Genomic DNA, 21073 nt, shown 5'->3' on the forward strand with positions numbered 1-21073 from the left:
CTGTGCACAATATTTTTTCATAAGTATCCAAAAATCATCAAATGAAACTTTACGAATTTGAGAAGGATTGTAAATCAACAAAAATTAAACTTAATTGTGCTGCATATGCTAGAATTATGAACTCTACTGCAAATATAAATATCTAAATTAAATTACACTTTAAAATATAATTCGAATTTTATTTATTTATTTTTTTTATGGTAATTTGAATTTAAATTCGGCTTTTCCTCAATGGGATTTTGCTAGTGTTTTATTGTTTAAGAGAAAAACACAAAAACCCATCGAGGAGAAACCAAATGTAAATTCAAATCACCTTGAATCTGTCGTGATCTTCTGCTACAAAATTATCTTTTAAAATAATTTAAAATACCGTAAAATGCATACAAATATTAAACTTAATGTAAATCTGTAAAATTTATATAAATAAATATTTTAATGATCAACATTATATTTTAAATGAAATATCTAATAATTTGAAAAATTGAAACCGGGCGAACCTCGTTGCAAAGAAAAAATGAAAAAATATAAAGGACAACTGACCCCAAAGGCGACCTGCGGTCTGCTGGTACTTTAAAACCTAGGGTTTCTTGTGTCCGACTAAACCTAAGTGGGAGGAATTAAAAAATTAAAAATTAATTAAAATTAATTAGTTGTTAACATTTATTAACTTTTTTAATAGAATACTGTATAAAATCCAATGAAAATATTATATATTCATAATATTAATTTACAAAAAAAACGAGCTAATTTTAATTAAAATGGTGGCGCGTTTTTTAAATAAAGGGGCCTTTGACGCGAAAACATTTTGAACAATTTATTATGTAATTTATTTAAATATTAATACAAGCTCAAGAATTACATGCAACATGCAGGAGGTCAAGAGTTCAAAACGTCAAAGGGGATTTATTCAGTCATTCAGTGGAAGATAGCAGAAGATAAGTAATTTCAAAAGCTATTTAATGTTGGGAAACTAATTATGAAAAGTGGAAATTATTTTTCTTTTCGTCAAAATAAGAGCTCTCTGGTGATAAAATTTTTTTTAAAAATTTGGAAAAATTAAAATATCAAATAATGGTTCATTAATTTTCATACAGTTGAAAAACGTCGAGGAAATAATTTTTTCCAGTAATTTTCACCCCTAATTTTTCCATCATTTAAAAAACCAAACATATAATATCCTTGAAAAATTAATGAAATCAAAAAACTGCCATTATTTCAACAAATTTTGCTTTGTGGGGGATGAAACCATGCAGTCAGGGTGGCATCCTTCTTACTGATGAATTGTGTGCCAAACGGAGAAAAGTCCAGTCACACATAATAATTATTATGCCCATCGATCAAGGTGCTCCAGACTCCCGAGGGCTAGAGGTAGCTCTTTTTCGTCTTTCGGCCAAGCACTTGATCGCGTACAATACAATGAGAATAACAAACTGCAAAAAAATTCATTATTTAATATTTTGTACATTTAGAAGTTAGAAGTATTTGTTTTTTAGATAATAATAGGGATATTTTAAATGAGAGGCATGGAAATAAAATTATAAACAACTGTTTTTATTACATTATATATTATGATCTCATACACAACATTTAAAAAGAAAGTAGATATATGAAGTAATTATGTGACACATTGTTGAGAAGTCATGAATAGGCGAGAAGAAACATTTAATTTGTTGTAATTATTTGAAATTGTGATAGACACACACTTAGCTAGTTATATTTCTTTGTACAGTAGTCAACCTTTAAAATTTTATATTGAGCAAAAACATAATGGGTCGAGGAATCCATAATCTATCGGCAGAATTTCAACAGAATAAAGTGGCAAAAAAAATTTTGGCAAATGAGATCAAACAATGTGAAACCCATTTCACACGAGAAAAATTAAATGTCAAAAATGTTCTTTTTCTTTTCTTAAAATTCTCTTTCACTTCCTGGCATTCAGCCACTGTTTTGACACAGATTTTATCAGCAATGTTATTGTGTTAATATGTACAGTCAAAGTCTTTGTAACTTACAAGCATAGTATATATATTTACAAAGGCTATTGCACAAAAGCTCTCTTTTGAAAATGAACACAAATATAATAAGAAACGAATCATGTTGCTCACAACAGCCTCAATTTTTCAAGAGAGCACATCCAGCTTGGTTTAGAGTTCAAATGCCTAATTCACTACATTTGACTTAGCAACATGACAAATCAGGTGAGCAGCTCTGCCTTTTTATTACTCATTGTACACTTGCAGAACTTTCAGCGAGGACAAATACCTCTCAAAGTCTCCGACTCTTTGCCATTTTTGATTGGCCACACAATTAGTTTAAGTTCACTTCATCTACTAAAACGTAGATTGCTTAGGGACGCAGTGTCTGTTTGTCACAAAGTGGGCTTCACTGACCAGGAGTGAGCGCAGAGGGGCTGCAGTCTTTTAAACGATGATTTCTCGGATAACTCGCCGGCTACGAGAGTTCGGTGTGCTGTAGCCGCTCTCCAGGGACTCGTCGAAGGACAGAGCCAAATGCTGAGTCTTGTTTTCATCGCCATCTACCTGGTGCTCACCGTATGGATCAGGCAATCCACTCACATCATGGTAGGGAGAATCTGCAGACAAAAATGAAAAATAGGTTTTTAAATCATTTAAAAAAATAGTTCCATTAAACCATGCAAATAAATTAAAATTGGACAAAAGTGAGTGTTTAAAATTTGAAATTTTTTGATAAGAGATGGGAAATCAACGTACCCATATGATCCACCCTTTTCTTTGGCTTCAGCACATTGCCATAAGCGTCAGTGGCCACATAGTTGTTCCTCTGGTTCAGATAATCGTCCTGCACTGGTGGGTAATGTCCATAGTCGTCCATTCCTCCATAGCTGTGGCCGTCATAAGGGGTGTACTGGCGAGATTGGGTTTGCTGGATTTCTCCTCCGCCATTCTTCGCTTGCCACAGTGAGTCCTGGGAGTTTACAGAGCCACCGTTGTTTGAGTTGGAGTAGCTGTTGTCAATGTAGGGCATATTCATTCCTAGGATTAAGAAATTTGTCAGGTCATACATTATAAACATTTTTTTTATTTACCTCCACTGATGTGGCCGTTGGGAGGGTTAGCGTGATAGCTGTAACCGTTGGGATGAGGGGCAGTTCCGTAGACTGAGTTCTTTGCGGGGTCATCGAGTCCCAGGTCAAGTGAGTGCTCGAGGGCCTTGTTTTCCATTCCGCTGGGGTAGTAAGGAGGAGGAGCCTGTTGAGTCACAATGCTGGGACGAGATCTACATAAGAGGAAATGATACGTTAAAAATCATCTGCAATTTTATTAATTTTTAAAAAAGTTCGGATATTGCAAAAAATTGATAAAATAAAATTTGAACAGAAACTTACGTCGAGTTGTCCAACTCGTGGTCCTTCTTGACCTTCTTCTGGGTGCGCTTGCACTTGCAGAAGATGAAAATCATTGCAACCAGCAGGATGAAAACGACGACTGAAACCACAATAGCAACCAGGGTAGGGGTGGCCAGAGCTGCAGCACTGTTGATGTACATTGGCCCAACTAAAAGTAAATTAAATTATTAATGTGACCTTTCGATATATATTTTTTGCTCAATTTCTTACTCTCAGCTTTGACGTACGCTCCACACATGGCGTCAGGTTGTTGCAGACAAAGGCGCACCCTGACGTACTCTTCGTACTCCAGGCTGGCGGAATTTATGGCATCGGCCAAAGTGGAAACCGGAACAGGGGAAGCCAGAGGGACTTGCAGCTCCTTGTGAGACACACCGCCGACAGGCAGACGGTTGAAGGTGCGCCATTCGCCGTCCTCATCCCTCAGCTCGACTTGAGCCACCAACTGCAGGCAGCTACTGGCCAGGTTGATGGCCACTTGCCCTGTGCTGGGGTCGTAGGTCACTCTCTGGGGAACGGGGAAACCATCGAGCTGGGTGGTGGCAGTCACTTCCTCAGAATAATCACTTGAACCCATTGTGTTTATAGATTTGACCTGTGACAAAAAAGGAAGTTTATTATTATTTTGTTCAATAATAATATTGACAAAAATGAATAATCAAATAAAATATGGCCGAATTAAAACAGCTTGGGCCTATTGAGGGTAAAATTAATAAATGGAAACTGACCTTGAAAAGGTAAGTGTAATGAGGCTCAAGGGAGGTGACATTGCAGGTGCTGTTCCTCTGGCAGTCGAACTCGCGTCCCTCTCTAGGGTCACCTCTGGCGCTGAACGAGTCGCAACCAGGCAGTTGGTCAGGGGCGCCAATTCTACGATAGGAGACGAAGTACTTGGTGTCCATGAGTCCTCCATCGAAGCCAGGGTCCCACTGCAGAGTGACCGAGTTGTGGGTGGAGGCGACGGCAATCAACGAGTTAGGTTTCTCAGGCTGGCCCTTGGGCTGCAGTTTCAGATTGGTCTCCAGCATGCCCATGGCGTTCCTGGCGGTGCACAAGTACTCGCCGTAGTCCAGATCGCTGATGCTGCTGATGACTAGGATGCTCTTGAACATATCCTCGGACAGAACGGTGGCGTTCACGTCGTAATGCTCGCCCATGCCAGTCAAAAGCCTCTTGCCGTTGAAACTCCACTCAAAATCGGGCCTAGGGAAGGCCTTCACGGCGCAAGTTACCTTGGCGTTTTCCTGCAGATCGTAAGCCACCTTATCGTATTGGTGCATCTTGATTGGCTCATCTAATTATGAGAAAATAAATATTTTTATATTTGATGACAAAAAAATTTATTTTTAAACTTACGTTCCACTCTGAGTTGCATGGTGCTTTCGGTCTGCTTGACGGAGTTGAAGAACACACATGAGTACTGGCCACGGTCAGATGGGACAATCTGGCTGCCACCTGGTCTGCTCTTGCCCGAAAATCTAAGTGTGCTCTGGACTGTACCAACGCCAGCAGTGTTTTCACTCTCGTCAGTAAGGATGTCGTACATCAGTCCGGGCAGAATTTCATCTCCATCCTTCAGCCACCTGATGCTGGGCTTGGGTTTGCCCTGAGCGCCGCAAGTTATTTCAAAGTCTTTGTCTCCAGCTCTGTTGAGAAATGAAAATTTATTTAATAAAAACATATTTCAATTAGGATAGTAATTATTATATATTTTTTTTTTATAAAAATGAAACTTACTTTTTGGTTTTCTGAGATGGGATCTTGGCAATGAACCTGGGGGCCTGGTGCACCTGGAGTTGGACGGAGGCGGATGGACCGTGTCCCATGTCATTGGTGGCTTGGCAGTGGTAGGTGCCCTCGGTGTTGAGATGGGCAGAGTTGATGGCGTATCTGGCGCCAGTGGCGATGGCGGCCTCAGAGTTGTCCTTCCACCAACGGAACTGCGGCGCCGGCCATCCAGAGGGCGTCGCCTCGCAGGTCAGAATGATCGAACTGCCCTCAGTGGCAATTGGTTTGTCCGGGGAGATCTTAGCCTGTCCAGGCTTGTGCCTGACGCGCAGAGAAAGTGAAGCGTTGCCTACCCTTTCAAATTCCTGTCCGTTGGAGTTGACCAGGTTGATGGCGCGGCACATGTAGGTGCCAGCAGAGTCTGCAGTGATTCTGTGCAGACTGAGGATGCTGCCGCTTTGCCTGAAGTCAGGGCGGTCAGGGCGAATCCACTCAACACTGATGGGCGCCGGGTTGGCGGAAACATTGCAGTGGACCCTGATGCTCTCTCCCTCCTCGGCCTCCTTCCTTGGCTCAACGGCCACAAGAGGGGGGTACAAAACGTCCAGTTGAAGCTCAGCCTCACCTGGTCGGCCAAGTCCGTTGTCGGCGGTGCAGACGTAGCTGCCTGCATCCTGAAGGGCAACCCTGGGGAGCGAGTGGGAGAAAGAGGTGGCGATGAAACGGCCGCCACGGGTCCAGCGGACATTGCTGACTGCAGGTTTGGCGTCCACGCTGCATTTCAGGGTGGCAGTGGCATCCTTCTCCACTCGGAGGGGATTTTCAGGTCCAACAGTAACTCGAGGGAAGTCTGAAAGTTGAAATAAAATTTTCATTTAAAAACTAATAAAAGCGGCGACTTCAAAAGTTCTCTAAATTATTTATTTTATTTATATAAAAGAAAACTTATGATTGAAAAATTATTTTAGAAAATTATTTTATGTATTAAAAGTTTAGTTTAACTTACAATTAACATTCAGGGTGACAGTGGTCTCCAGTTTCTGTCCCTCAGGCATGGCCCTATTCCAAACAACGCAGCGGTAAACGGCACCATCATCCTGTTTCTGAGGGGTGAGGCTGAGAATTGCAGACGTTGGCTGGTTTCTCGAGTGTCCAGGTTTGGGAACAGATTCGAGGGGGTAGCTGAGGCCGTCCTTGTACCACCTGATGATAGGGTCAGGGCTGCCGCCCATGCTGGAGCAAGTGAGTTCCAAGGGCTTGCCTTCGGTGGCGGTGGGAGAGGCAGGAGTCACGCGAGGAGGACCAGGAGGAGTCAGAACGGTGACTTGGACCTTTTGCGAGTGAAGTTCTTGTCCTGAGCCGGTGGCCAAAACTTTGCATTCAAATTCGCCATTGTCACGGTCATAGCTGGCGTTAGAGATGAGCAGGTCGTATCTGCCCATTTGAGGACGGTAATCCAGTCTGGAAATTATTATTATTTTAATATTATTTTTCTGAGTTGTATTATGACTAAATTATTATATTAAATTGACAATTACTTCGTGCCCCTTTTACAAATTCTTTTAATTATGTGGCACCGCAGCAACTTTTTAAAATTGACTTTGCTCACAAATGCAGCTCTTAGCTGTCACGATATGATGGAGTCAATAATTACCGCCGAGTAATTACATATGTGCCGTTTCCCCAGCCCCAGAGAGCTACTTCAATTTTTTCCTCTCTCCTCCTCATCTAACCCAAGGCCTTGGCAACATGAGAAATGGTTATTGCTGCGGTTAAAAAAGGGACGCTTCACGTTTCTCCTGCGATGCAGGGGGAGAGGGTCGTCTTTTACCTCCCAACCACCGCCGACAGCACCACATGCAATAATACGGCCCAACTCCACCTCAAAACTACCAAACCCTCGTCATCTAAATTTTAGCCGGGGAAAAATTATATAAATTATTTCTGCCTGTCGACGTACCTGTAATTTCTGTCCAAAGAACGATCCTGGACGACGACGTTGTCCACCTTTCTGGTTGTGCGTTGCCAAAAGAGGGTCGGGTCCTGGTTTGTGAGTTGCGGCGAAAAACGGCACTCTAGAGTGATGTCTTCGCCTTCCCTGGTGTCTGACATCTCGACGGCATAGGTCGCGCCCATCAATGCTGGAACAATAAAGCACCTTGTTAGACACAAACGAATCTCAAATATTTACCACGCAGATGCTAATGAAATGGGCCGAAAGGATGTTTGAGAGAAACATCTTTGAAGGAGGAAAGAGGAGAAACAAAGCGAGAGTGACTTTAATGCTGGGTTTTCCTCTCATTCCGAGAAGGAGGCTATGCAAGGGCGATTCATAATTTGATCCAGGATAGAAACTCAATGCTCATTTTGTGCAACGTGCATTTAGAAATATCGCCCGCAAGCTGCGAGGCTCAATTTCACGGGCGCACTAGGCGCTTCCTATTCGCATCGCGACACTTGAAATATTTATATTTATTCAAATCTGTGCAGTCGAAATTCGAATTCCTCGATTTATGAATTTCGTTCTGCAAACGCGCCGTGTTTCCGCCGCACTTTTGTGAATTTGTGCTGCTTAGGAAAAGCGACGTTTCATTAGACGCACCTTTTCACTACCTGCGTGCTTTAGAAATTTTCGGCACAAAGTGTTCTGCAGCCCGTGAAATGCGTCTTTTTAAAGAGAGATAGACCCCTGCCACTTTTGGGGCCCATATTATATATCCACCGCCGCCACCGATGCGACTGTTTCTTTCCTAAAAAGCCCCCTTCTTGTTATTTGCCCGCGCTCTGTCCGCGTGGTAATAATACTTTGGGTAAATTCAACCGAAAATAAGTAGGTGCTGCACTCCAGAGGGAGGGAAAATGAATACGTTCGGTGGGGTGCTTGTCATTTTTAAACCCAAAGCAAACTTTTCCAGGAGAGGATTTTATTTTTTTACTCAGTTGATCTCAAAGAAGAAAACAAGCAGTCTGGAAAGAAAGAGTAAACAGCGCGTCGTGATGCTTTTTTGCGTCTAAAATTATGGGAGAACCACAAGAATTTCTTTGCTTTGCTGTTTGATAAATTGCCTCTCGGCCGCTTTTTGTCCGAAATGACGAAAGGCAACAACCACACGCATCATTACAGTGATATTTATTGTTTCCTCTGGAGCGCAATTATGAATCACGACGAGGCGCAGGAAACACGAGGAGTCGTTTTATCTTATTACTTATTAACCAACAAAGAAACGAAACAGCCTTGATGAGTTTGTCAAAAGAGACTTTTTAACCCTTTTTCGTCGTTGTTCTGACGGAAAACGTGAGTTGAGGCGCGATAAATTAGATTTGGTCAGGCAGATGTTGAAATGAAGTGCAGCGTAATCGCCGCAAGATGCAGCAGCGTTCTTTTATTTTTGATCCTCGAACACATCAGACATGTTCTTTGGAGCGAGCACATTATTGTGAGCGTGTGTGGAGCGCACGAAACCTTATCGTTGGTAAACTGCATAGAAATTATGTAAAAAAAAATCAAACAACAAAAGGGGCTGCTTTATTTGTGACGGTCCAACCGCTCTCTTTCTCTGTTTCGCTCCAAGATTAAATAAAAATAAAACGGGCGGTGAAATTACATTCGCTCGCCACATTCGTCTCGCCTGCAATTGTTGTTTGATTTTCAAGCAGCCTCGCTGCACCAATTGTTACTGAAACGAGAGTGCACGAAAAAAATGCTTAGTTTCCCTCAATGAGAAGTGAGAGGACTTTTTTCTTTTAAAATAATTTTCATTCAAGGCTTTTGGGGGAAAAAAATAAACGGACGCGCATTTCGCACGTTAAAACATACAAATGAAGCATTGTCTCCGCAGCCAGAGGCCACTCGGACGGAGCAATAAATTTCCCTACGGCTCTTTGTCACGTCCAGTGCACACAATGCGAGCGGTAGGAGGTGGAAATTTGTTTGGAAGTCACTTCCCCGCTGGTTTCCTCCGCCTCCACCTTTGACTTATTGAATCGGCCGAGGGGTCAGATGCACTCGATTCTCCACGCTTCGACCGCAGCCTGCGCGCTGATCACAAAGGACATTTGATTTTTCATCTTTTGCTGTCAGAACGGCAACCGAAAATGCAGTTCGGCAACAATAACGGCCAATAATGGATCCGGCCAGATAGAAAAGTGAAATCATTGGCCGCATTGTGGAACAGGTGATAAATTTCAAGGAGGAAAAAAAAAGAGACGTGCCATCTGCTTTGCGCTGCGTGAGAAGCAGGAAAAGAACTGGAGGACTTTTGGAAACAAGTCAAGTGTCCTCTTGAGGAGACAAATTAATGGTCGCCGACCAACGCCCATAGCTCTCTCGAGTTTACTGGAGCTCGATTTCTCACTCGAATGGATTGGCCCAATAAATTAGCAGACAATGCAGCGTGCGGTTGGAAAAATGGCAGACCGCAGAGTGAGGTGTCGGATTTTGGAGAGAGAGAGCGTCCTATCGATATATTAAATGATTTCATGGTGTAAATTTGATGGGAAGAGTGGCCGTGGCGTATGAAGACGTCGTCGGCCGGCTAGGATGAAAAAAGTGTGTGTTTTCTCATGATCGAGGTTCCCATGGCTAAAGAGAGGATACTTTATAACAAGAGCAACCGCACAAGTACAAACAGACTTGGGTGTCGCGCGCTTTGGTATATAACGGAGAGACCTTAACGGTGGATCGCGTCCAGCAATCGCAGAATAATTGAATCCAAAGAAATAAATTGGTTCAAGGCGCGACGGAATGCCTTAAACGGCGGGGCGTGTGCCAAAAAATAACACAAGAGAGTGATTGTGATTTAATCAGAGCGATCACCTCTGACCCTTTTTGATCGTTACTGCTGCGCTTAATAATTTATTGTTGCGAGAACGAGCTGCTGCAAGCGATTTGGGTCAGTTGGTACAGAAGTGCATTTGTTTACTTATTTATTTCACTTTCCAGAGTGGCCTTCGTGTAGATAGCAGCCAAAAGAGTGACTTGGTGGAATTTTCGAATCCGTTCGGATGCAGAAATAAATGGAGAAAGTTCAAGTCGACAGTAGAAGGCGTGCTTCAAGTAAAAAAATGAAATAATTTGTCCACAGGCGGTTTGTTTTTCACGCCGAGAGAAGAATATGAAAATATCATCTGGCGTTTTGTTGATTCTGCTGTTAGTTGCGGAAAGGAAAATCGAGACGCTCACTTTTTTCGGCCTGACGAAACGGGCAGTCACGATTATTGTGGCTAATAATTTTGGAGAGCGAACCGTCTGTGCAGCAACAAGTGGCGAATTGAAGATCGCCTGACCGGATGTCTGCTGCCGTAGATGATAATCGCACTTGATATTAAATGATAATAATTTCACCGCAGGAAGGAGTATAATTTTTTTCTCTAAAGACGGGCACCTGTCTTAAAATGACGAATTCATTTTAAATTTAATTTGGGAAACAGGAAACCATTTTGTCATTAGACATTTAAGTTGACACTGGGCCGGCGCGTGAATTAATCTGCAATTCGGGAATGGCTTTCGATTCCCACGCTTGAATCGTGTGCTTAAGAAATGGGTGCACTTTTCTTTTTATGTTCTCCAGTATATAATGCTAAAACCGGCTAATACGCTGGAAGTGAATCATTTTTAATTGAAAATAACGAACGGCGGAATTTCTCTCTGTTGAGAGATGTAATGGCCTCGTTTCACCGCCGGTCCGACGAGAGAGCGAGATGCAACAGCAAGCAACATTATTTCAAGCTGGACTGGCTGATTAGGAGTTGCTATCGCTCTACTTTGGTTTCTCCGTTCGATCGTTTTCGGTGGCGGCGATAAATTATGGTTTCGTCAGCGCAGGCTGATTTTGGCTGTTTTCTTTGTAACATTCGACACCGGCCATTGCGGTCTGCCTCTGTTTTGGGTGATAATAAATATATCCAAAATGGGAACACCTGCATCAAACTTTTATAGCTGCCGCCGCCGGGACAGCCAGCGAGTAACGGGACCGCAATTATAAATTTACATCGCGCGACTCCTTCCGAGAATTGAATTTATACACCTATATCAGCTGCAGTACTTTCCTCCTCCTTTCTACTGCACAATGCAATTGATACCCGACACGGTTAGGGTGTGACTCGCGATGGAAAAAAGTACATAAAAGACAATCAGCAGCCCCTTCTAGCGAAAATTCTCCGCTCTTTTCAACTCTCACGAGAGAGCCGCCTGCATTGATAAATTGCCGTCTCCTAGCTCGCCGACAAAAACCGCCCTAATCAACTCACTTTCTGGAGGGCGCCCTTAAGTGATTATCCCATCCTGCTGCAGCAGCAAGTGAGACGTGATCACTCTTTCGCCGCTGCTAAATGTTGGCTCATTACGACTTAGTTTTTTTCTTCGCACAGAATTCAAATGGCGCCGCAGCGAGAATTGAATTTCAAAAGTCGGGGCGTTTTCCGCACTTTTGATGCTGGATGCGGGGATTTGGGACCACCCCACACGCACAATTGTGTGCCGTGTTTCGCTTGATGAGATGCTGCCGGATTACCATTCATTAAACGCTCGCAGGGAGGGGAATGAATCTTCTCTAGCTCTGGTGGAGCAGAATTATTATTATTTCGGCTTTGTCCCCTTTGAATGAGCTCTCTTACCTACCACGTGCGCACATGCAAACGGAATTTTAAATTAGATTAGTTAATCAAGAGCTGCTTTTGATGAAAAACGCTCCACTGCATCCGTAATAAGCTCGAATTAAGCACCCGAAGATTTGTCAGGTGTGCAAAGGGGAGAGGCACCGGAAGAGGTTTTTAATTCCGAGTGCAAATGAAATGAAAACATTTATACAAATTAAATAATTTCTCAGGCAGTTTCATCGATTCTTTTCCTTGGCCTGCGTTTCGTGCCAAAAAGCAGACGTTTGCCCATTTCTCCTCAGCGTCGCAACAACAATCGTAAAATGAAACTTGACACTTGACTGTGCAAGGGGAATAACTCTTGGGCGGAAAAAAAATTATGATATTTGTTTGCCAAGCATCTGACACACTTCCAACAATAAATTGTGATGAATGAATGAAGAGTGCGGCGAAAAATAATATATTCAAATGCGGCGAGTTATAGCGCGAGGCCCCCGAGTCGAAAGAGAGGGCAACCGAGTTCTTTGACCTTCCCCGCCATCTTCTTAAGGTAGTGCTGCAGAAAGGTAAGCGCGGCCATGTTGGCCGCGCGCAGCTTCAGGCGCTCGGTCCAGCAGCAGCAGCCATCGTCGTGACCCTAGCAACCTAGATCGCCGCGAGTCCCCTTCGGAGAAGAAATTAACCGCCACGCCTCGAAAATGTAAAATTCTGCCGAGCAGCGAAAGAAAGAAGATGCTCTCGCGTGCACCTCGCGGGCATCAATCCATGAAACGAGACGACAGGTGGTTTTATTTCTGGACGTTTGTTCGCTTGCTCGCGTCGCACTGCTTTCTGTCTCGGAGAAAGACTCGGTTGGTGCCGACCATTGCAATAAATATATGATTCCATGTTTTTCTTTCAGCAGTATTAAATATTATTCACGAGAGCAGATCTAGATTCGCGAAACCACTCAAGCAAAACAAAGTGCCTTGGCAGCAGGTTCAGCGGCGCGGCAAAAAGTTGATTTTCCTTTGCTATATATTATGCATCTTTTCGGGAGCCGAGATTATTGCTCAAGAAAGATAAAATGTTCAAAACTCAGGCCCCTACCAGATTTCGACACGATTAACGGAGGAATTTATATAATCTCTCTGACGAAAATTGAATCGGAATTTTTTTATTTTATTGCACGCCACAAAGGGGGGAGATAATTAATTTTTCTTACTCTCCTTCTCTTCTCCCTGGCGGTAATTACGTCAGGGCGGGGGTTTCTTTTTTTAATTTACTCGCCACTTCAATGCAGCATACCTTGGGGAACAAAAAGCGTAATCATAAAATTTTTAATCTACCGCGCCGCTCGCTTTTTACGCGCGCCCAGTTATGATAATGTGTTCTTTAATTTGGTGAGGCGGCTGTATAAAAAGTGGAAACATCTCCATAAGAAGTTGGATGATTGCATTTCGGCAGCAGCCGGTTTTTCATGGAATTCGTGCGGACGGGGTTCATTAAAATGGATGTCATTTTGGGTCCGAAACACACGCGTGACGCGGCCGGTTGCTTTTCAGTCAAGCAAGAAGTCTTATCAAATAAAATGCTCCCTGGCCACATGCAAGATTGATAGTCCGCGCCTCGAATTTTGTATGCAATCCATCAGTGGTGTCAGTTTAAACTCGCAGCAGGCAGGCCTAGTATAGGTACCTGGCGAAAAGGGGGATCAGGTAGATGGGTGGACGGCGAGGAGATGGGATTATAAATTATGGAGGGCCACAGGGTGTGGTGAGGAGAGGCGATCGCGGGCCAACCGACTTGTTTTCTGCCGCCGCGTCCAACCTTGAATTTTTAAAGCCGAAGCAAAAAGACGAACGAGTGCGCGCAACATGCAAAAGTGAAAAATCTCTTTTAATTACAAATCCAGCTCCAATTATATTCGAATTTTAATTTATTATCGCGGCCGAAAGGAGGCGCGAAGAGAACAAAAGATTGCCAGCCGCTCTGTTCTCATATTTATACAGGAAGCGTATTATCTTATGAGAAAAACGTACAAACGCTCTCAGAGAGGTGCTTTACAAATTTTTAATTGACTGAGAATGAGAACTGCTCGTATCAAGCCGGGAATAATCATAACGACTGCCTGGTTTCATTCATATTGCAAGAAGTGTACTACTTCCTCCTGTCGCTTCAAGACTAATTTCAAATTGAAATTGCAATTTTTCTGTGTGATTCTCACCAAAAATGTTTTCTAAATTTATGTCTTGGAAAATTCCATCTGAATTAGCGTCGTTCTCCCGCCACAAAAATATAAAACTCTGTTATTTGAGGCGCACTTAAATATTTTTCCCGCTCGGCAGTGATACAGAAAATAATGTCTGAGACCAAAATTGTAACTTAGGTAGGAGGCTGCGCGCGGAGGTGTTGATCATGAAGGGATAGGGAAAAATAAAATATAGGGTGCCTCGTATTAAATAAGAAAAAAATAAAGAAGCATGAGGCGGCCAAGCAGGCAGGCAGGCAGGTGTCTTTAAACAAAATTTCCCCCCTCTTTTATCTTTTTATTGTATGCGTGTTCTTGGAGCCTTGAAGGTATATAATAATATCTCTTCCACAGCCAGCGAACGGCGGCGACGCTCGCTCTCTCCTCCTCCTCCTCTTCGTCTTATTCTACTCCTGCAGGTACATATTGTGGTTCATCTACCTGGCTCGTTCTCGTAAAAGCCCTGCAGAGGCGAAGAGATCAAAATGGAATACGACGTTGCCAAACGTTAGCGCCTCATTTCGGGCAGTCGCCGCCGCGCAAGAAGCGGCCGCACACAAATTGAAGCCAGAACAATGGCACCTTAATTTAATTAGATACAAAACGAGAGGGTTAGGTGCTCGCGTCGCAAATAATATGTTTGCCTTGCAAAATATGTGTTGCGGTGTGCGAGAGAAAGACAAAAAGGGGAAATTGTTACATGGCTGACGAGAGGGGTTGGTCGTAATTGGCGGGAAAAGCGGACTAGGGAATTCCTCAGGCCGATTAAGGATAAGGAGGCGTTTCGAATTTTTTTTTTTGGAGAGTAAAAATGTTGAGAATTTCAGAGGGAAAATATATTTATTACTTCCTCGTTTAAATTTAATTTTATGCCCGTAGAAAGTATTTTTGAAGGATTTTGACTTTCAAGCAGGATCTTGTTTGTTTATCGGGTAATTGATCCCAGCAACAATGCTGTGCAATAATACCAATGAGCAGCTAATGTAGGTTAAAACAGATCGAGGTGCTGCGGCAATAAAAATAGTATGCGGTCGGAAAGTAATCGGTTGCAGCTCCGCCAGCCAGTAATCGAAGCAAACATATCAGCGGAAGAAAAGAAAGCAAGCTGACGCTGGAAACGAATTTCTACTCCCGCGGGCATTTCGGCCGCATGTGCACCTTGTTATTGTGCATTGTTCCTCAGCATATTCCTTTTTTGTAGCATGCCCGCCTGTGTTTTGTTTCCAACTTTGAAATCGGCTGCGTGATTGATGTTTCTAATTAAGCCGCCGGAACAATAAATTTACACAAAAAATAAAGAATTAAAAGCACGCAGAGCTAGTGCGTGAGTGCCTGGCGACATTTTTCACAAGTTGCACTTTCTTTCTTTCTTTGTCGATCTAATCTTAAACGTTTTTAAGTGTTTGGTTTGCACGGCGCAAAAGGGGCGAAAAAACGCCACGACGCGTTCTCCAATTTGCATACCGCGACCGTGAGCCGCGCGGCGTTCGCCATTTTCTTAATTGGCTATTAATATGGAGCCACGAAACGCCGCTGTTCCCAGGTGTATGTTTTTCCTTTCAAACAATCGTGACTTTCTGGCATGAATTTCTTCTCGACAGAAAAATAAAAACATTCGGACGAACTCATCACGGAAACTTCTTAATCGCCGCGCCGGTAATTAAGGACAGTCACCTCGAGCAGGATAAAGTGTGTAATTTATGACAAAACTTCATCAGCGCGGCCTTTTACATCTTCTTAAGGAATTGAGTCACCGGAACTCTCTCTTCCATGCCGAAAATGATGATTTTTTTTATTAATAAATTTCCAGGCGCCTCGGAGCTGTCACACGCAGGATGCAGTTTGGGGCTCAGAAAACACACAAAGATGAGTCAGGTGAAATTTTGATTTGTCATGCCTGTGCCCGAAAGATGACACTATTATTTCCAGCACAATTTCTCGGTACTACAATGCAACCATTAATCCTGGGCGAAGGGATTAGGCAACGGTTCGCGCAAAGCCCAGGGACTGAAAAAAACCAGGCACTTAATTCCTCCCGGGCAGAATTGGTCACGCTCAATTCAAAAGCGGATGAGACGAGAAATAGAAACACGGATTTTATATATAAATTTTTTTATGAACCATAAAAATATTTCTAACCCCTTTGGACGCCGGCGCTCAAAAATTTATATTCTAATTAAAAGGCTGTCATAAACGTGACGGTTCAAATTAATCTCCATTCATTATGGAAAAAGAGCTGACCGCTCTCCGTCACCCCTGGTCGCAGCAGGTGCGTCGGACATCAACTGACTAGGGGTTAGCCAGATTGTCATCGCTAATTGGAAAGGTGTTCGGCCGAGGGGCGACGTACTGACGGCCGTCACGACCAGCAGGCGATAAAACAAACGTGGAAACTCTCTTGGTGATAAGAAAAGCACCTTTTCCTTTTTTTCTTTATCACAGCATGCCCGCAGTTTCGATCAAATTTATGGACGCAATTAGCGTGGCCGCTGATTAAACGCCGATTTTGTGGCAGCGGCGGCCCAATTTTTTTATTTGTTTACCACCACGTGTTTGACTCTTGCATGCCCAGGCGAAGCCCCTTGCTCGACTTGCGGGGCTTCCGTCGCAATCTGTTAAGCACGGGAGTGATTGCTGTAAGTCTCCTTATCGTGCAGCGCACAGACCAGTGGCTCCTTTCTCGCTTTCTGTTTACAAAAGCCAAAAATAAAACGCCGCGTGTGGATTTATGTAAAGCAGCCGGCCCGCGTGTGTATTTACGAAATGAATGAGTTTTGTCCGCCATGTGTTTGGTTTGATAGTCGCGTCTGGTGAGCATAAAAATTAAGAAAAAAAATGGAGAACAGATGCAAATTAAAATATTATTTTTTGCTCTCGAAAGAGCTGACGCAGCGCTTGCCGGGCTTCTCGTCACGACAAAAGGGGTTAATTTTTCGCTCGAGTCGACCGGTGTAGATTTTCGACCGCATTCTTCAAATTACACGGCAACACATAAAGAGATTTTAAGTGTGATTATTTCTCCGAGAAATAAGAAGGGAACTTTTATTATAATTGTAAGTTGTAAGTATCATTCAGTGACTTCAGAAATTTTTAATTAAAATAACTCGGATCAGAAATTGAGCTCATTTCCTGAATTCATTTCCACTTTTCAATATTTCACAGTGCATTTCGGTTTCGGAATGATTAATCCGGAAATTGGCAATCACCATTAGCCTGCAATTAATCCGCATGCGGCCCAATCATTAATTCACAACCCGGCGCGACAGCTCAATTTGCCACTCGATCCAATCCATCGAATTGAAAAATGAATCCATTTGCATCCCGCCGCGACGGAATATAGCAGTAAAATTTTTTCCTCCTATTCTGAGGCAAAAATTGCTCCATTTCCATTGTGAGCCATTTTAATTCGTGCAGCGTTGTAATTTTATATAACGTTTCGCGTATCTCGCGGGCTCCCACTGACCCCTGCCTGCTCGGAAGGCCCTCGAGAGGTGACCCCATTCTCGGCGCGCGTAACTAACTGTAGGCCTGCTGCGCTGCACATTACAATATCCATCAGGGCCTATATAGAAGAGATACCGTTCTCCAATGAGCCGGCCAAGAGAAACTCGTACGTAGATCGACGCGACCAACTACCGTTTACTTGGAATTAAAAAAATGGTAATCTGCTGGCTGGCCGGGATGCAGCTGCGGATTCTTTCTCTTAGTCAGTCAGTCAGACACAACACAAAACGGCTCTCTTGGTAGTTTAATTAAATTAGCAGATTTCTATCGGAGATTTTTTTACAATAAGAGAAAATTATTAAGAGGCAAATTGGTTTTGCGGCTTTTTCTTGTTGGGCAAAGGTGAAAATTTGTAATTCAGCAAACAAAGAAAAATAAACCGCTGCAATTTAAGACAGTTTTTTTCTCATTTCAGAGAAAGTTAATTTAATTTTGAATTAGTATTCTTTTGCAGTTGTTGTATAGCGTTCCGGCTCATTTCGCCAGCACCTTTTGAAAAGAAAGGTCGACGGGCTCATTAAAGTTGATAAAACGCCATTACACGCAGCAAAAGACAAAAGAGGACGGAATCAACGCGTCGATCTGCCTCCGTTGGAATTATAATTCAAGAGCAGAGGCACCGACATTTCATCACTGCAATCGCAAGATTGGCGGCACCTGTGCACGAATTGCCGGCGAAAACACAATGGAAAAAGAGGAAGAAGAAGAAGTGTCGCTGTGGCACGAATGTTGGCCGGGCGTGATTATCTCTGTGATGTCAGAGAGTGCAGCGTAATGCTCGACTTCCATAACAAACGTGACTTTGGCACAGCACTTTTGTTTTTACACACTCGTCTCGCGTATTCGGCATCAAAACGGTGCCGGAACGACCGCTCTAGGCTCCAAGCGTCCGACGACGCTTGAGAAAAAGCAGACGGAAAAAACGATACAATAAGATATAATGCAGCGCTTTCGTAACGCAGAAAATTTTAAAGTAACTGTGCTTGGACGAACTGACGGCTTTTAAATTGGATATGTTAAAAGATAAGGTTTTTGGTACTTCTAAAATTAATAAATTACTTTTATGTAGTTTTGCATTCTTCAAATTTACAAAATAAATAATTATTGAAATAAATTATTCCTCTAATTATTTATTACCTTTTTTTCAAGTTTTTACATTTCCATTTTATAAATTTATTAAGTTATTTAATTTAAATTATTTTAGTTTTTAATTTTAGTTTTAAATTAAAATTATCCAGACGGGCAAATTAGCAAAGTTGCAGACTTGGTCTGATTAAATCATTTCGTGGGCCACACGCTTGCAAATGGTCTCGGTGAGAGGTCACAGCACTTAAACCCACCTCGTTTTGAGCACCGCCAGGATTAAGTGCAAACACTGGGCGTCGCTTTTGGAGTGAGCGGTCGCCAAATAATAAAGAGATTTGAATGCGCACACTGTGAGCGAGCGAGTGTCGCCTCCCCACTGATTAAAAAATTTTGTGTGCGCCTTTGAATCGCACCACTCTTTTCAGCTCCACTTACTGAAAACAATTTCCATTGCGGTGAATCGCACAAAAAACCATTGTTGATAGGACTTGTATCGATTGCGGCGAGCACCTTTTTGCGCGCAAACACAATAGAATAATTGGCAGAGTAAACTGTGCTCGTCTCCAAGGCCTCAATTTGCAAATTGGCATTGATAAGAAATTTGCATTTTAAATATTCAAACGCTTATTTTTAGTTAGAAAAAGCACTGGCCTAATTTACGACCAATCCTCGGTAAAATTTCTAGCAACCTTGTGTGTGTTTTTTTATTATTATTTAGGATAAACTTTTATGTGGATGAAGAAGCCACGTGAGGAAAACTGTGGCATTGAACCAAAATAAAACTTGCATTTCGCACACTGTTATGGTAATGTTTCCTCGGCACACGGTGTAAAATTCAATTTGCGCAAGAAAGAGGCGCTCACCGGAGATAAAATCGTCGTTGTTCATTTCCATTCGCGGTACGAACGTGTGTTGCAAGCAGACGTGCGTTCTGCACACATGCATTATTTTTTTCTACATCTCTTCGGTTCTTTTTTACATTCATCTCTCCTTTGTTCTTGGCTTTTCCTCGTGCATTGAATCGCAATTCAAGGTCTGGCCGAGCAAAACATAATCTCGCCGAGATAAATTTATTTATTTTCCGCTCCGATTGTATCATTTCGGGCCCGCATCTTGTGTGCCCGGCACGCTGCATACCCTCGCAGGGGCTAGTGCCAGCAAACACCTCTCGCCCCCTCGGAATAACCGTCGTTTTCCGCCAGCATCCCCTAACGAGTCCGAGCTCTGTGATCATCATCGGCGCGTAATCAGAAAAATGCCAATTTTTCGCCTCATTCGGTATTCATGTGGAATTGTCTTAAGGATTATGGAGAGAGAAAAAAATAAGAACAGAGGCAGAGGGTGAGCTCGTTTTTGGTTTTCCCTCTGTTTATTCAAGCCAGCTTAAAAAATAAAAAGAAGTGGATGGGGTCCAAATTGTGGAGATGGAATAATTCCAAGACAAATTTCGCTTGTCAGTCAAACTACATAAAAAAATAATTATTTAAAGAAACTTTTTGAAAGGAAAAGAGCGTGAATTCAAGGTTTCAAACAATTACAAAGAGCTTTCACTTGCGCTTGACAATGCGACTTTAAATCTCTCGCTTTCGACTCGAAAGGCATTTTATATTAATTTCTCGATTTCGCACACAAACTTTTACCGAAAATTCACGAGACGAAGGAACAAACATGTGTGTGAATAATAATTGAAAATTACACGTTAGGCTCGCCTAAAATAGTAAAAGTCGTGACTCTGTCCAGAGAGTTTCTTTTTATATGAAAATAATTCAGCCAGTTGACGCCTCACTTTGGAATTGGGGACGCGAAAATTACAATTTATATCTTCTGGGAACGATTATTATTATTTCCCAGTTCGTCTCGCGGATTGAAGGGACAAAAAAAGCGGAAAACCAGTACATATGATACTGGAGGCGCTCGAAACTGGTTCTGCGCCGACTGCCCACTTTTAACTCCGAGCATTCAAGTCACCTCAGGTCGGATCGCCCTGATGTTGCGAATCGGTGCCGAAACGCGGACAAGGAATTAAAAAATGTTCAAACTCACCGATGGAAATCCACAGGAGTGCCGAAAATGGCCCCATGGTGAACGAACTCGTTGACAAAATTCTCTGAGAATTATTCACAAATTAATCCGGGCTAGCACGCACTTAGCCGCATAATCGGCTGCACTGCACAAAAAGTTTCTGCAAATCCAAAGGTGTGTTTTGGTTTTGTGTCCTCTGGTTTCGGTGCCGGCACTCGCTGGCTCGGAGAAAAACGCACGCACGCTGCTTCCTCGACGAGAGCTGGGCCCAATGTGCTGCAGGTCTTTGCAGTCGCTGCTCGGCCGCGCCACCGCCTCCCCCTCCACCACAGCCCCCGGTCGGCAGGCAACCGGTTTGTTTGAGACGCAGACGCGCGTCTCTCTTTCTCTCTCTTTCCTCGTTTCAGCCGCGCGCTCACTTTTTTTTTTACTTTTCGTACTTTGTGTTTGTGGTGCCTCTCGTCTGTGCGTATTATGGAACCGCAGCCTGAAAGTTTTCTGTTTTGGACTCGACTCGG

General features: G+C 43.0%; 1 protein-coding gene across 1 annotated transcript; it reads right to left on the minus strand.

Annotated features, from left to right (window-relative positions):
• Positions 1-1530: 1530 nt before the first annotated feature.
• Positions 1531-20816, minus strand: LOC132197056 (hemicentin-1). The gene is made up of 11 exons (XM_059620098.1): positions 20577-20816; positions 7077-7257; positions 6123-6577; positions 5126-5966; positions 4745-5034; positions 4117-4682; positions 3599-3983; positions 3368-3536; positions 3068-3258; positions 2733-3014; positions 1531-2593 (listed from the first exon to the last, which is right to left on the minus strand). Exons 1-11 carry the CDS (start codon positions 20611-20613, stop codon positions 2421-2423), a joined length of 3570 nt encoding a protein of 1189 aa, XP_059476081.1. The 5' UTR covers positions 20614-20816; the 3' UTR covers positions 1531-2420.
• Between the last annotated feature and the right edge of the window lie 257 nt (positions 20817-21073).

The sequence above is a fragment of the Neocloeon triangulifer genome, unplaced genomic scaffold (genome assembly GCF_031216515.1).
Source record: "Neocloeon triangulifer isolate White Clay Creek 2 clone unplaced genomic scaffold, ASM3121651v1 ptg000012l, whole genome shotgun sequence".
NCBI classification, from domain to species: domain Eukaryota; kingdom Metazoa; phylum Arthropoda; class Insecta; order Ephemeroptera; family Baetidae; genus Neocloeon; species Neocloeon triangulifer.